The 16,651-nt window shown below is 46.4% G+C and overlaps 1 protein-coding gene across 14 annotated transcripts in view; it reads right to left on the reverse strand.

Annotated features, from left to right (window-relative positions):
* Positions 1-15,718, reverse strand: part of LOC118554931 (integrator complex subunit 6-like) — a 53,225-nt gene extending 37,507 nt beyond the window's left edge. For 3 of the 14 annotated variants that reach the window (XM_078064830.1, XM_078064827.1, XM_078064828.1), the window contains exons 1-2: positions 15,240-15,593; positions 15,021-15,098 (exon numbers count right to left, since the gene is read on the reverse strand). In XM_078064830.1, the coding sequence (XP_077920956.1) occupies positions 15,021-15,098; positions 15,240-15,350 (189 nt within the window). In that variant the 5' untranslated portion in view covers positions 15,351-15,593. Of the gene's footprint in view, positions 1-14,233; positions 14,466-15,020; positions 15,099-15,239; positions 15,604-15,664 lie in introns of those variants that run through there. The other 11 variants (XR_013444706.1, XM_078064833.1, XR_013444707.1 and 8 more) reach the window with 7 other exon arrangements.
* Between the last annotated feature and the right edge of the window lie 933 nt (positions 15,719-16,651).

Below are 16,651 nucleotides of genomic sequence, written 5' to 3' on the forward strand. Positions count from 1 at the left end.
AGAGGGAGAGGGAGAGAGAGAATCCTCAAGCAGACTCCCCACTGAGCACAGAGCCCAACGTGGGGCTTGATCCCAGGACCCCGAGATCATGACCTGAGCCAAAGTCAGACATTTAACCCACTGAGCCACCCAGGTGCCACCATGAGCACTTATTTTTTGAGTAAACGGGGGAAAGAAATGATTCAGTTTGATTCTACTGACACAAAATTCACGATTTTGTGTCACCGGTCTCTTTAGAATACCTAGTATGAGGTTTTTTTGTTTTGTTTTGTTTTGTTTTTTAGTGGGTAGGATTTTAGGATTTTTTTTTTTTAGTGGATAGGATTTTTTAGTGGATAGGATTGTTATCCTAAAGATTAGTCTAAAATATCTGCAAAATGGGGGCGCCTGGGTGGCTCAGTCGTTAAGCGTCTGCCTTCGGCTCAGGTCATGATCCCGGGGTTCTGGGATCGAGCCCCACGTTGGACTCCTGTTCGGCGAGAGGCCTGCTTCTCCCTCTCCCACTCCCTCTGCTTGTGTTCCCTCCTTCGCTGTGTCTCTCTCTGTCAAATAAATAAAATCTTTAAAAAAATAAAATAAAATAAATAAAATTCTGCAAAATGCATTTATGAGTTTTCAATTCTTACCCCAGAGAATCGGGATGAAATTATGAAGTAGCACACCTCTCACTTGAAAGCATGGTAAGATCAAAAGAAATTTGATCTTCACCAGAGGATGCTAACACATAGAAACCGAACTTCGGAAACTTTTCTCTGAGAATCAGTTGTACTGTTACTAAAGGAAAAATACTTAAGAGTAGCAAAGAATTTGCCAAACTCCATCAGATATAGTGTTAAATGCAACCTCTCTCACTCTCAGACCATTTCAACTGTAGCTATTGACCTATTATCAGAAAAAAAAAAAGCCACTGTGCAGATCACGTGTTCAACTGTTGAGACTTTGGGTTCTGATAGGAGACATTTTTATGAACACATACACAAAATAAAAATTAACAAAGGTGGCCTTGGAAAAACACAAGGACAGAAGTGAGACTAAGCCACCAAAACACTGCAGAAAGACTTGAACAGAGGAGACCGTAGAATGGCCGCTCATGACTTTCCAAAGATTAAATAGCATCTCTTTCCTCCAGACTAATTTTTTAAAAGATTATTTGTTTATTTATTTATTTGAGAGAGAGAGACAGCGCACGAACGGGGAGGGGGGGCGCGGGGGGAGCAGAGGGAGAGGGAGAAGCAGACTCCCTGCTGAGCACAGAGCCTGGACTTTGAGATCACAACCTGAGCCAAAACCAAGAGTCACCCAGGCCCCCCTAGACTTTTTTTTTAATAGATTTTTTTTTAAGATTTTATTTATTTGACAGAGAGAGACACAGCGAGAGAGGGAACACAAGCAGGGGGAGAGGGAGAGGGAGAAGCAGGCTTCCCGCTGAGCAGGGAGCCTGATGTGGGGCTCAATCCCAGGACCCCAGGATCATGACCTGAGCCGAAGGCAGACACTTAACCGACTGAGCCACCCAGGCACCCCCATTTTTCTAAAATTTAAGGCAATTTTGAATTCCATGCCTCAATTATTCCCCTGCGTGCCTTTCAGTTATACGGTCTGTCCCATACTTTTTCCGGAAAGAACAGTGGAAACAATCTAGTCTAACCCCTTCATTTTACAGATAAGAAAATCGACCCTATAAAAGGAAAGTGACTTGCCCAGGGTCATGTATCTATCTAATCAGCGGCAGACTGTGGCTACGTGCTAAAGTGACACCCCTCGCCACAGGTACATGACAGTAGGTGGGGTGACCTACTAGGCAGGATGTACCGTGACCACTTTCTAGAAACTGATTTTTGTCAAAGGACCTAGACTTAACCAGACTTCTAACACATAGCTCAGAAGCGTCACTATGAGGTGGAGATCACCGTGTCGACACAGACGTGTGAGCTTTTAAGAAAAATGGAGAGAGCTTTGACCTGCCCATCTTCAGCTTTCTCCTACAAGAAATACACCAGGAGGGACCCCCACTTTCCAATGCCGTGGCTGTATTAAAGCCTAGATAGTCTCCCCCAGAATCCTGTTGTCTCCTGTCTAGTTACGCAGGCTCCCTTGGGCACAGACAAATGCAAAGAGAAACGGGGCTCCTGAGGACACAGCCGTGCCCTCAGGCAACTGCAGGCCGATTTAAATCACATCTTGGTCTAGTTCAGGCTAAGCAACCTCCAAAGGTCATATTCCACCCTCCTCCCTCTTCCTTTTGCAACTTCTCATCATTATAATAAAGCACCTTCTGTCACATCCTCCCCCTCAAGTCACACCCTTATTGGAATGCTGCCAGTTCACTTTCTCTCCTCCCCCCCACCAACCTCCAGCTATCTGGGCTCTGCATCTCCCCTTCCTTTGGTTAACTGATGCTCTAAGGGCTGGCATTAGGAATGGGGAGACCCAACTCAGGGGGTGGAAGAGACAGGTCTGGCTGAAGCACGGGGCTCCTGTGGGGAAATGATGGGGAATACGTTTTATACACACGCATGGAGCAGATCCCAGAGGGCCCAGGATGGCACCCATAGGCCCCGGGGAATCTTTGAAGGCCTGGGCGGGGGAAGGAAGTGAATATGATGAAACCAGCTTTTTTAGAAAGTTAGCGGTCAGTGTGGGAAGCGTAGGAATTTGGGAGGCACTGGGGAGACCAAGTCGAAGGCTGTTATAGTGGTCAAAGCTCAAAAGGTCAGGACCCGGCCTCAAGTGATGGCAGCCGGAAATTGAGTTGAAGGAACATATGTAAGAGATATTTCAAAGGGATGATGGACAGGTCTTAGAAGAAATGGAAGGACAGGGTCAAAGCTGAATAATGCCTGGCTTTCAACCCTGGGTGACTAAAAGCTGGGGAATATGGAAGAAGGGATAGGTTCAGGGCCACAGGGTCTTCCTGATGTGCCTACCATGAGCTAAGGGCAGGAGAGACAGCCAAGTGGAGATGTCCTGTAGTCAGCTAGGTAAGAAGCTGAAGATGGAGAGGCATCCGTGTGGAAGAAATATTAGAAACCATGAATGAGGTCAGATACATTGACCAAGAGAGTGGATTTGGAAGACAGGGAAAGAATATAGAGGGGGCAGTCAGTTTCTGGAAGGAAGGAGTATTAACAGTTCCAAACGTAGTCAAGAGCAAAGAGAATAAACATGAGTAAATTGGCCCAAGCAGCTATATAGTGAATCCTAAGACCTTGAGAAATCATATTTACTTTTCTCACTAGTACTGTTCCTTACTTGCACAAACACAAATGCTTTCGGTCTTTTGTTCATTAGCATTCAAGTCCAGAGTCTGGCTCTTGGTACTAAGTTTACTGAACTGTTCAACCTACAGGTCAGGATACAGATAATGAGAGAGCAAATGCCATTAATGACGAGTATAATCAGGCAAACATGGTTTAAGAAATGGCACTCCAAGGCGCTTGGGTGGCTCAGCTGGTTAAGCGACTGCCTTCGGCTCAGGTCATGATCCTGGAGTCCCGGGATCGAGTCCCGCATCGGGCTCCCTGCTCAGCAGGGAGTCTGTTTCTCCCTCTGACCCTCCCCCCTCTCATGCTCTCTGTCTCTCCCATTCTCTCTCTCAAATAAATAAATAAAATCTTAAAAAAAAAAAAAGAAAAGAAATGGCACTCCACTTTTCCTCCCGACATCAGGCACATCAGCATGAAAGTCTTCATACGCCTTTTCTCCGGTTAAGACCCCAGTGGCTGGGGGCGGCGGGGGCGGGGGGGTGCATCTCCATTCCTTCTCTGAAGTCCACCTCTCCCAACCTAACTAAGCAGGAAGAAATACAAGTGACCTGGTTATGGCATGGGTCAGAGGCCTGGGGAGGCTGGGTGATGTGGAGGGAATCAAGAAGGTAGCATTAGCTAAGGCACAGGCCAATGCATAAAACACTGCAAAGGTGCTTCTGGCACCTTCCAGCCTTTTACAAAACCACTCTGCCTCCCCACAGGTTATGGATTAGAAGAAACGAAATGGTTACTGTGGTGTATCTTGAACATCTTTCTTTTCCTTAGGAGAAAAACATGTATGAGGAGATTCATAAAGTGAAAGTGGCAGATCAGATTCTGGAAGCCACTAGCTAGGCAGAGACTGCCCTGTTGCTTTTTCAAGCCTCCCACTCTTCCTATAGGGCGGACTCAGCCCCGGAGGACCGGAGGACCGGCCCTCAAGCTCCACCCCCAACATACAGCTACTATCTCAATCTCTACTATCTCAATCTCTACTATCTCAATCTCTACTATCTCAATCTCTACTATCTCAATCTCTACTATCTCAATCTCTACTATCTCAATCTCTACTATCTCAATCTCTACTATCTCAATCTCTACTATCTCAATCTCTACTATCTCAATCTCTACTATCTCAATCTCTACTATCTCAATCTCTACTATCTCAATCTCTACTATCTCAATCTCTACTATCTCAATCTCTACTATCTCAATCTCTACTATCTCAATCTCTACCACCTCCACACGCCGTCCTGGTAGGGGCCGAACCAGGGGACATCAAACGCCAAACCATTTCACAAACGACTGCACCGTGATATTCACCTAGAAGTAGTCAGGAAAAAAAATAAAATAAAACTAGTAACCCTGGCAGTCATAACTTTCATTCACTGAGTGCTTTGCTCTAATACCAAGCACTGCTATATCAAGAACAACTATAAATAAGAGCATGATGATTCTGTCTAAAAAACATGGCTCCAGGACGCGTATCAGAATGGGAAAATACCAGTGAGAAGTTATTAAAAGGAATGCTCTCCCATGACTGATAGGAAAAGTGAAGTGGCTCATTTAGCGAAGGCTCTGGAGTAGAGACAGACCCGGGTTACTATTCGGCTGTGTTATAAGTAACCTCTGGGCCCCGGTTTCTCTGAGTTAGCCTGGTCGGGAAGATAAATGAAATAAGTGCTTTATATTCACTGGCAAATTGCCCTGTACATAGGCATTACTCAATAAATGTCAGCTGCTATTATTAGAAAGCCACTGTATTATTGTTCACAATTATAAGAAAGTAGTTATAAGGCCAATCATATCTGTAAAAGCCAGATAACACTTTCGATGACAACACAGTGGGTTTTAGGAGGTCCCAAAACTACGTCTATAAAATACGTGCCCTTCAGCAGTACATCTGCACTTTCGTCCACACTCAGGATTGCACATTGCTATTTCTTCCTTAAGTGGGAATCATTACAGTAGCAACAAGATAACGTAGTCACTTCACTTCTGTAACCCCCATTAGGGGGACCAAGGTTAGAGAGAGGAATAATCACGGGAGCTCTCCTATCATGTGGACCTGGACCTCCCCCCCTCCTTTTAATGCTACTGATGACACCCCATGATATAAGACAAGGACTCTGGCTAGGAAACATCGAGAATGCCTTCAATAAGAGCAGGGATACAAACCCCCCTTTGTTTCTTAGGTTTTATACTATGCCAAGCTAGAGAATTTATCCTTTATCCTACTTTTCTTGATGAATGCTGTTCCTAAGGATTCTTGGGCCAAGAAGCTCTGTAAATCGAATCAGGGCTATGTCCCATATTTCTAATAACACTAAAAGCATGCAACACTTAGGGCCACTGGCGAGCACATATTACAAACAGAATTCTGCATTCCTGGAGTTACATTAGGAGTTCACACATATATTCTATTGTACTTAGCCTAGGAAAACACTTCTAACCCAACCAGTTGGATCACCAACTGCATCCAAAAGTCTAAGCGACCCAACTGGCTTTCAATTCAAACAAGAATGGGATGCTTTCATATTTTGCCCCAGGGCCGAGGGTTATCAACCCATCAACTCTGAACTGTATGATAACCTTTCATGCACAAATGAGTCCATTATGCTGTTAATTTTAAACAGAACTTCAAGGGAAAAGAGCCTCCTTAGCAAATAGTTTCTAGGACATGAACGTCATAAATATCTTAAGAAAGAATATAAATTAACACTGCTGTCTAACAGAAATATAGTGCAAGCCACATATGTCATTTTATATTTTTAAGTAGCCACATTCTAAAAAATAGAAATAGGTGAAAGTGATAGTATATTTTACTTAACCCAATATACGAAGAGTATGATTGCTTAAACTTGTAATCAACCCAAAAATTGTTGAGATACTTTATATATTTTTGTACTGAGTCTTCAAAATCAAGTGTTTAATTTACACCTACAGCACATCTTGATTCAGACTAGCCGCCTTTCAAGCGCTTGATCACCAAATGTGCCCAGTAGGTGCTGCACTGAATGGTGTAAATATGGCCGATCTAAAACATGAATGGAGGGGCGCCTGGGTGGCTCAGTCGGTTAAGCGTACAACTCTCGATTTGGGCTCAGATCAGGATCTCAGGGTCATGAGATCGAGCCCCTGCTGGGCATGAAGACTGCTTAAGATTCTCTCTCTCCCTCTCCCTCTGTTCCTCCCCTCCCTCTCTCTTTCTCCCTCTCTAAAATACATATATGTGTGTGTGTGTGTATAATAAATGAATTAAAAAGATTTTAAAAAATAAAACATGAATGGTGTATTTGAAGAGCTATGCCTACCCTCACTGCCACCTCAGCCCTTCACCCTCCTTACTGGAGCCCTTAGAGTGTCCCTACCCCTCCCTGGGACCACTCACTAGTCACCAGGAGTTGTGAGGAAGAGGGGACGGATGTGTTTTTAACAAATCACCCTGGAAACCCAAATCCATTTCCCCATAGAAACAATGACAAACACAATAGTTCTGGGCTAAGCGACATTAAGGGTTAAAAAGGCTTTCCTGGGGAGGAAGGTCTGGGAACCTAATCACCATTTAGAACATTGTATCCAGGAGATAGTGTGTTCCCACCTCCCAATACACACACAAAGGGACCGCCTGGATCTCTCATTTATGCTCTTGGCAAAAGGGAACTGGACGCCATGTTTGACCGCTCTGTGAAACTGAGAGCCCTGTCTCAGAAGCAGTTCTAATTATCTTCCTGAAGCACAGGCAACCTGCGGAGGACAGGAGTTGCCCTTTCCTCCCATGTGCCCTGCCTTTCTGCCATCCCTCCCACCCCAAGCCCAGCCTCAAGGCCAAGAGCTCTCAGGTGGTCAGCACTAATGCAAAACTAGGCAATTTCAACCACATCTTCTGGGTCCCCTCCCACCTTTCCTTTGTCCCTCTCCCCAGCCCACCTCATTCTCCACTAGTGGGAATAATCACCGAACAAGCGCACAGACAAGTCTAGCCCCATTTCTCTTCAATTCCGTCTCCTAGCTCTTCATCCCCGGAAAAATGTACACACTCTGGCTTGGAGGTTTCAAAGCCCTTTTGTGATCCAGTCACAGCTAGTTACAATCCTGACTGGAGAACCTGAATTCTGTTTGTATCTTGCCCACCCCCTTCCCTCACCTCCAATCTGTTGGTTAAGGGTCCACTGCTCTTGGCACATCCCATACCTTCAGCCACATTCTCCAGTCACCTTTTTTCCAAGGACCATTCTCATGACCCTTGATGACTAGGACCATGACTTTTACCCTTCTGGTCTCCCCTTGGGCCAGGTCTTTCAGGCCTAGATCGTAGGGCCCTAGACGGTTGTGGTGGTGATCCACTGTCAGATTTCTCTTCTGTAAACACCATTTTGATCCTATCACCACCGTGGTGATAAAAGCCAGACCAACAGTTACCTGCAGGGGAGGAAGGGATTGCAGGAAGAAGCGAGAAGCATTTTCTGCGGTGACAGAAATGTTCTGTAGCTGGCCCTGGGGCGGTGGTTACACGAACGTAGAAAGGTTTGTAAAACGGAGTCAGGTCGTTAAGATGGATGAATCTCAGTAGATAAGTTATACTTCAACCAACAAAAGAAAGGGGATGCACATACATTGGTCTTGTCAAAGACACAATTCTCCCAAATTATAAACCTGAACCTAAGCGAAAACGCTAGCTGTCATCAACATTAAACACGTCAATCCGTTAATAGCGATCACCCTCTGAAGGAAGAGTAGCAGAAACCGGAGCAGGACTGGGTAGCCGTCACATTTCATACTGCTTGAGATCTTTTTCCCCCATTCATTGAGTACCTGCTAAAATCCAGGCACTCCCTGAGGTGCCCGGGGCACAAGTAGAGAGAAGTTCAAATATGGGGCCTTAAAAAGCTCACGTGAGCACTGAGAATCACCGTATGACGTGCTGACTGCTGGAGTTGAGGTCCGGACAGTGTTGCAGGATCACAGTGGGAGTTGTTATGCCCTTTGGAGTAGAGGTGGAGCAGAGGGGCAGGATGACTTTGGAGAATATGGACTGAAGACATATAGAATGTCAGGCCAAGTGTGTCCCAGGCAGAGGGATCAACAAGAGGCATAGTGAGTCTGGGGAAGACAGCCTACTTTCTCACTGTGGCTGGAGCCTAAGGTCCAAGAGAAGGCACAGCTGGGAAGGTAAACTAGATCACGGAGCCCTTGGAGGAGCCTGGATTCTACTCCGAAATGTACTGGGGGAGCCACTGAAGTAAAATCTTTTAGTAGGGGGATGACTTTATTTTACTTTGTTTTATTTTGAGGATGACCAATTTAGTGGCGAGGAGGGGGAGGAATCAGTGGGGAGCAAGAGCGGAAGTAGGGAGACCAGCTGAGCGACAACGAATGGACAGAGGAGAGGTTTGGGATAGGAACAGACTGGCCTCCGCAATTCTGTCAGCACTCCCCCATCATCCGCCAGTTCGTGCCGAATCTTCTACCGAAAACTTTGCTTGCTTTTTTTTTTAACATGGAATTTTGTTCACTGCAAAACAAAACCACCAACAAAAGTACAGATAGAGTGGCATATACTTGAGCGATGAAGGGTTTTCTGGATAAGCTTTCACTAAAGTTCTAATTCCTTGTATAAAGGAAAAGTGTTACCACTCAGAGTACCTCACTCAGAAAATTCTTTCCAGGGGCGCCTGGGTGGCTCAAGTCGGTTAAGCGTCAGCCTTCAGCTCAGGTCATGATCTCAGGGTCCTGGGATTAAGCCCCTATAGGGCTCCCTGCTCAGTGGGGAGTCTGCTTCTCCCTCTGCCCTCCCACCCCAGCATGTGCTCGCATACTCTCTCTCTCAAATAAATAAATTAATTAAATCTTTTAAAAAAGAAAAGAAAATTCTTTCCAGTAAACTATATTTAATTCATAGGTTGGACAAAAGTCTGTAAGCATTTACTTCGTACCTATGTATGTATAACTGATATATCGTTATATTAGTTTCAGGAATACAACATGTTGATTTCGTATTTGTATATACTACAAAATGATCACCACAATAAGTCTGGTTAACACCCATCACCATACACAGTTACAAAATTATTTTCTTTTTTTCTTATGATAAGAACTTTTAAGATTTACTCTCTTAGCAACTTTCAAATATGCAATACACTATTATTAACTATAATCACCATGCCATACATTACATCCCCATGACTTATTTATTTTATAACTGGAAGTCTGTAACTTTTGACCCCTTCACCCATTTTGCCCACCTCCCAACTCCTGCCTCTGACAACTACTGATCTGTTTCCTTGGGTTTTGTTTTTGTTTTGGCTTCCGCACATAAGTGAGATCACATGGTACTTGTCTTTCTCTGCCTGACTTATTTCACTGAGCATAATCCATGTTTTGCAAATGGCAAGATTTCCTTCTTTTGTGTGGCTGAATAATATATGTATCACTATCTATCCACTCATCCATCGATGGACACTTATGTTCCTTCCATACTTAGCTATTGTAAATAATACTGCAATAAACCTAGGGGGCTGGAGGGTGCAGGTGTCTTTTGAGTGATTGTTTTTATTATCTTCAGATAAATACCCAGAAGTGGGTCGGAGGGTATTTCTATTTTTAATTCTTTGAGGAACCTCCATACTGTTTTCCAGAGTGGCTGTACCAGTTTGCATTCCCACTCACAGCACACAAGTTTCCCTCTTCTCCACATCCCGCCAACACTTGTTATCTCTTGTCTTTTTGATAATAGTCATTAATTAACACATGTGAGGTGATACCTCATTGTGGTTTTGATATGCATTTTGATATGCATCTCCCTGATGCTGAAGGATGTTGAGCATCTTTTCATGTACCTGTTGGCCATCTGGACGTCTTCTTTGAAGAAATGTCAATTCAGATCCCCATTTTTTAGGGATTTTATTTATTAATTTGACAGAGAGTGCAAGAGAGCACAAGCAGGGGGAGTGGCAGAGGGAGAGGGAGAAGCAGGCCACCGCTGAGCGAGGAGCCCAATGTGGGACCCTGGGATCATGGCCTGAGCCAAAAGCAGACGCTTAACCGACTGAGCCACCCAGGTGCCCCTCCTCTGCCCATTTTTAAGTCAGATGATTGGTTTTTTGCTATTGAGTTGGATGAGTTCTTTATAGATGTTGGACATTAATGCCTTATCCGGATACATGATTTGCAAGTATTTTCTCCCCATTCAGTAGGTTGCCTTTTCATTGTGTGAATGGTTCCTCTCCCCTTTTCTTATTTCAAAATGCCTATCATCGCATTCTTCCGAATGGCCAATGAAAGCTGAAAAGGAAGCAAGGTCAGGGGAGACACAGTTCATCATAGAAGTCAATGCACCCCCTTTGTGGCATTTTGAGATTCGAGTGCACCTTCTTGTCTCAGGGTGCTCTCACAGGCCCTGTTGCTACCAGTTCACCCAAAAGCACTTCCTTAGCTTCCAGCCACAGTGAAAGGCTCCCCTCTAAGTCACTCTTTTGTCCAAATAAGGCCCATCACCTATACTCCGGGGCATAGGAAAAAGTGATACCTTAGTTAAAATACCAATACATGTTTGGAACACAGATCATTTAAAGAGCATTAAGTTTACTTCCTAAATCTGTAAGCCAAACTGCTGCCTTCGCTGACACATGTTGACTCGGGCATGCAGGTACCAGTGAACAAAACTAGCTACACGATGTGAAAAAGCAACACTCAAGGGAAAATGTCACTTTTTCAAGTGCTCTGTGTTTTCAAATTACAGACTTAGGATATTTCTTTGAAACATCTCTTCCTATTTATAAAAAAAAAAAAAAACAAAAAAAACAACAACTTCTGCCCACTATTTATAAATGTGTTTCAGCTATTTTTAGAAAAGTGACTCAGTTTTATGTTAAAAAAGCATTTCCTTCAATAAAAAAGAAATCATTTCAAGAAAGTAGCTTCAAACATCAAACTATGTTGAATATTTATTATATCCCCCAGTCTCATGGCTCACTTTCTTCTCGGAGCCTTCAGCTTGCTCAGAACTAGTAGCAGCGACCAGCTTACCTCAGCTATTCACTGAATAAAAGGAAATTATGATTCATAGCAAAACAAAACATACAAGACAGCAGAACCTCAGCCAAACTATTAAGAACCAGTATGCAAAACAAGCCCCACTTTTTAAAAAAAACCCCGTATTAGTCTTATATGGTTACACTAGAAATTTAAAATATTAAACAGGGGGCGCCTGGGTGGCTCAGTCGTTAAGCGTCTGCCTTCGGCTCAGGTCATGATCCTGGAGTCCTGGGATCGAGTCCCGCATCGGGCTCCACACTCAGCGGGGAGTCTGCTTCTCCCTCTGACCCTCTCCCCTTTCATGCTATTTCTCTCTCTAATAAATAAATAAGTAAATAAAATCTTTAAAAAATAACAAAATAAAATATTAAACAGGGTTTCATCCCAGCTGTGTACACTAAAGCTGTATTTTATAAAAGTAGTGTTAACACTTGCGACACTGCGTATCAAACCTGTCTACAAAGCAATGCGTGAAACAGATGTCGCACAAAATGCTTGCATTCCATATGCTTTTCATACGGTCCCCAAATCAAACCTCATTCCATCCCTGCCAAGCCGACTGCAAGTAACAGGTATGACTAATTTTAAAAGAGCACATAGCCATTCCTAGGGGATATGCAGTAAGAAGTTACTAAGTCCTAGGTGAAACACTATATTCATGTACTCCAACAGTATACATTAGAGAAGAATTCCAGTCACTGTAACTTTTCACAAGATTTATTGTCAGAGCCTGTAAGTGGATACACTGGGAATAGTTCCACGCCTATTAGAAAAAAACCTCCCAACCAAATGCACAACTCCTGCCTGTTACACCACAAACAGAACTGAATCTTCTAGTAGAAAAAAAAAAAAAAAATTCTCTCTGCAGTGTTCGGAGCTGTATATAACCAAGACCTGAGAAATAAGCAGTTATTTTGAGAAGAGATAAACAATGGCCCTCCAACTGTAGAGCAACTGAGAAATAACAGTACACAGTATTCTGCAGAAAATAAGCTACCAATAAGCCCTATATATAACATCACTTGGCTGAAGGGACCCAGGCTCTTAACAAAGCGTGAAGTTTCAAGTAGGAACTAAGATGCCCGCTGACAATCAAAGAAAGACCTTTTTGATAATCCATGTGACGGAAAACAGACCTTTCTGGCTCCCAGCTATCAGCTAATGAAAGACTCAACTAAATTTTAAGAAAAATTCACCAGATGTTCTAAAATGTCAGGCCTTCCCAAATGCCTAGATCCTAAAAGCCAAAGAACAAATAGTTACCACATGCTGAGGGGAGGGTTGGGGGTAAGGCAAGGAGGGAGTGGCTGAGGAGACTCAGAAAAAGAAAATGCTACCAAAGATGCGTATCATTAGTGATTCAGGTACACACAGCAACATGACAGAAACATCATTAAGATCATTAACCATGAGCCATCTTCTAGCACATGGAGTTATCTTGTGAGATGAAAATGAAAACCCTGAGCGAACCTTGGAAAAGCATCAAGCCTAAATAAGAAGGCAACTAATGATCGGTAATTAAAAGCATTACCCAAAGTGCCTTCCCATACCTGACCTACGGCAGAAAACAAGGATCAAATTCAACTTGGAAGGACGCTTTTTTTTTTTTTCCTTAAGGGGAAAAAATGTGATCTATAACATGGCAGGATAAAATGAGCTAACAGATGAAGTTTCCACTAAAAACAAGATCCAACTTTTCCCCTCTGTTCCCAGAACTATCTGGAGCCTCCAAAATACCATGGATAAGTTACGCAGCCACTAAAAATTTTAAGTATGAAGACTATGTGGCAACCCGGAATAATTCATGGGACAAAATAGGTGGGGAAAGCAAGAACACAAAGTAATATGTATACGTGGTTAAGATGCATGATGGTTGTTAAGGGGGAGGGGGGGAGACTTTCTTTTTCCTTTCCAAAGATTCTGTAAATATTGCCATGAAATGTTTCTGTATCAAAAATGTTAAATAAGTTATCCTTTCAAGAAAAAAAAAAAAAAGCCACACTGCTTTGTGGCTTATCCTTTTTACTACTTCAAATTAAGGAGAATTTCCAATGGCCACACTACAGATGGTGGGTTCTTATCTGCATTAGTACTCAAAGGGTGTAAGCTTTCAGACTTAGGATGTACAAACATCTGCTTTTCTATGTGGAAAAAAAAATGGTCACACCCTTTTGGGAAACTGACATTTTTTAAAAGCTTATGGCATTTTGAAAGCTGTCTACTCGCTGCAGTTTTTAATATAGATAAATCGAAAACTGAAAACAAAACCTCCAATCCAGAACAGTTTGGAGCGGAACCCACCAATCGAACTGCTAACCCAAGCTCCGAGTTACAAGATTAAAGCCTCCCTTTGGTTTTATTTCTGAAGGCACACTCTCTCTGGCCAACCATTCGGTTTCGGTAGGTTCCATTCTTTTAAACACCTCCCTCGCCTGAAAACGGATTACAACACATCCAGACTGCTGCTCCCCAGCACTATTAAGATGATTCTGAGAAAAAGAAGGCGTCTAGCAAAAGACGTCAAGGATTATGGTAATAATACATTTCTGAAATTTCAACATGCAAGCAGGACTCTCATGCAGGTTGATTTGATAGTCTGCGTTCTACTTTATCGGGCCACTGCAGGCAAGGAAATTCTTTATCTCCTCACCATTCGGAACATAAATTAACTACCCCCACGGAGGTTAAATCCTCCCTCCTTTTCGCCTGTAGGTCAGAGTGCCGTGGATCAAATCATCGAATTTGGCTACTGCAGCCGCGCGCAGTCGAGTCCTCCCCCTTCCTTTCTTCTCCCGGGACAAATCCCTACGTGGCTAACAGCAACCTAATTTAGGATGTAAATAGGTAGGCCAGGTCCCTAAAAAGCTCGGGCCCCGTGTGAGTTCCAATCAGCACGTCCCCGCCCCAGCCCGCCGCGGCTTCGCCGGAGTCGGCAATGAAACACTAACAGCGGAGGTGCCCGCGAGCGGGCTGGAGCGGACCGATCCCGGGGGGAGAAATGAGAAGTTTCTCCGGGTCTGAGGCTGGGGAGGCTCGCTCCGCGGGCAGATCTGCCATCGGGAGGGGTGGGGTAGAGACCACGGTCGTGCACGGGCTCCGTCTCCTCTCCGAGGGCCGGCGGCTGGCTCTGCCACGCTCTCAGCAGGAAGGGGAGGGCAGCGGGAGGAAGAGCGGGAGGCGCGGGGAGTGGGGGGAGGCAGGGCCGGAGGAGGAGCCGGCGCCCGGGGAGCCCGCGCGCCGGGCCGGCAGCACCTCTGGGCGGAGTCGCTCGGCCCGCCCGGCCTCTCGGCCGCCGCCGCCGCCGCGCCCGGTGCACCCCGAGGGGGCGGGCCCACCCCGCGGCCTCCCTCCGGGTCTCGGGCCCTCCTTCCCCTCCCCTCCCTCCCCTCCCTCCCCTCCCTCCCTTCCATCTCAGCAGCGCCCTCAGTCTCCCTCTCTGGCTCATACAAAAGCAAAATGTCCGCCATGTTCCGAGGCCGCTGCGGTCGGCGCCGCCACCGGCTCGGCGGCCCCCCCACCCCCCCACCCAGCCGTTTGCCCCGCGGCCGCCCCTCCCGCGTCCCCCGGCCCCGGCCGCGGGCGCCGCCGCCGCTCCGCCAAGCCCTCCGCGCGCCCCCGCCCGGCCCGCGCGCCCCGCCGGGCACCGCAGCACCGCCTCGGGCGGGGGCAGGGGCGGCAGCCGCGGGCGCCTGGCTCCCACTTCCCGCCCGCCCACGCCCTCGCGGGCCCCTTTACCTTGATGCAGTACGGGGGTTCGTCGTAGGTGACCAGCATGTACCTGTCTCCGCGGCTGGCCGGGTCCCGGGCGCGCAGCTGCGTGACGAGGGATGACGGAGGGGGCCGCGAAGGGAAGGAGGGAGGAGGGGGCGATACGGACGTTACAGAAGCACCTAGATCCACCACCACCCCCATCCCTCGGGAGTTCTCCCCAGCTCTCCCCTCCCCTCCCTTTACCTTCAAGAATAACTCCACAGCGCCTTTGGCAATGTCCAAATAGGAGGTGCCCAAGTCAGTGCGCTGGTTCATAGAGGCGGACGTGTCTATGAGGAACAGCAGGATGGGCATCTTCCCCCGCACCCCTGGCTCCGCTGCCCACTCTCCTGACCCTCTTGCCCTCACTGCCGCGGACTACCACCCGAACCCTCAACTCTCGCAGAGCCAAGGTGCAGGGCGCAAGAAGAAAAGGGGCAGACGGGACGGGACGGATGGAACTGCTCCTGGCCTCCTCTTTCTGCAGCCCCACCTCCTCTCCCTCCAAGGGAACTTGAAAGTGTGAGCGTGTGTAGCCCTCGGGGCCCTCCCCCTTCCCCTCCCCTGCCACCACTACTGCCGCCGCCGCCGCCGCAGGGACTACTGCCCAAGCATCCGTCCACGCTCACTCAAGCGCTCGCCCCAGACTGAGAGCTGTCTCTGTTCACCGACACACAACTTCTGTCCGCTCACCTACCATGGGCACCATGTGACCAGAACCCACGCCATTGGCTGCCAATTATGTGGTATTTGCATATTCATTAGATGACAGGGCAAGGGGAGGGACTTGGGCGAACCCTGGGAGTTGAAGTTTGAACCCAGGCAGGGGGTAAGGGGAAATGTTAAGGACCCTCCTTTAAGGGACTTGAAAGCTGTTAGGATACTTCGGGTGGTTTGAAGGGATTTTCGCAGGCTCTTCAGAGATGATGATTCGAAAGGGAGAGTGAATTTGAGCAACAGTTGCGCAGCACTACAGAAGCAGATGCTTGGACAGGCTGCACGGAAGACGCTCTGCGAACTGCAATCGATCAATCCTGCCACTGGCTAAGACCAAAACATTTCAGAAGCAGCAAACTTCTTTCCTGGCAAGACCTACTCGCATTCCTTTCGATGCCTCCCCACTCTTGATTAGTATTTGTAAGGCGGTTGCTGGCCTTGCATTCCACATATAACCACTCAGAAAGAAAGCTGAAGCTTAAACACAGTTACCTAAACCGGCCTTTTGAATGCACACGTTTCTTCAGTTTCATTGAGCTTTTTAAGTATTGGCCTGCCAGGGATAATTCCACCCATGGTTGCGTGTGCACAGCCTTTACACATGGGAGGTTTGCCAACCTCGGTTCTGATTCAGCTCACGTTTATTGAGCACCTATGAAGTGCCAGGCACCCATGTTAGCTTTATTTAATCTTTGAAACAATTATGGTAGATGGCATTAAATTCGATTTTCAGTAAGGGAAAGTGCAGCTTGCCAGAATTAGGGCAACAATGAGGAATATTCTCTCTTTAAAAAGGGGAGGAGGCGCCTGGGTGGCTCAGTCGGTTAAGCATCTGCCTTCGGCTCAGGTCATGATCTCAGCCTGGGATCCAGCCCCCGCATTGGGCAACCTGCTCGGTG

Source organism: Halichoerus grypus, chromosome X (genome assembly GCF_964656455.1).
Source record: "Halichoerus grypus chromosome X, mHalGry1.hap1.1, whole genome shotgun sequence".
Classification (NCBI taxonomy): Eukaryota; Metazoa; Chordata; class Mammalia; order Carnivora; family Phocidae; genus Halichoerus; species Halichoerus grypus.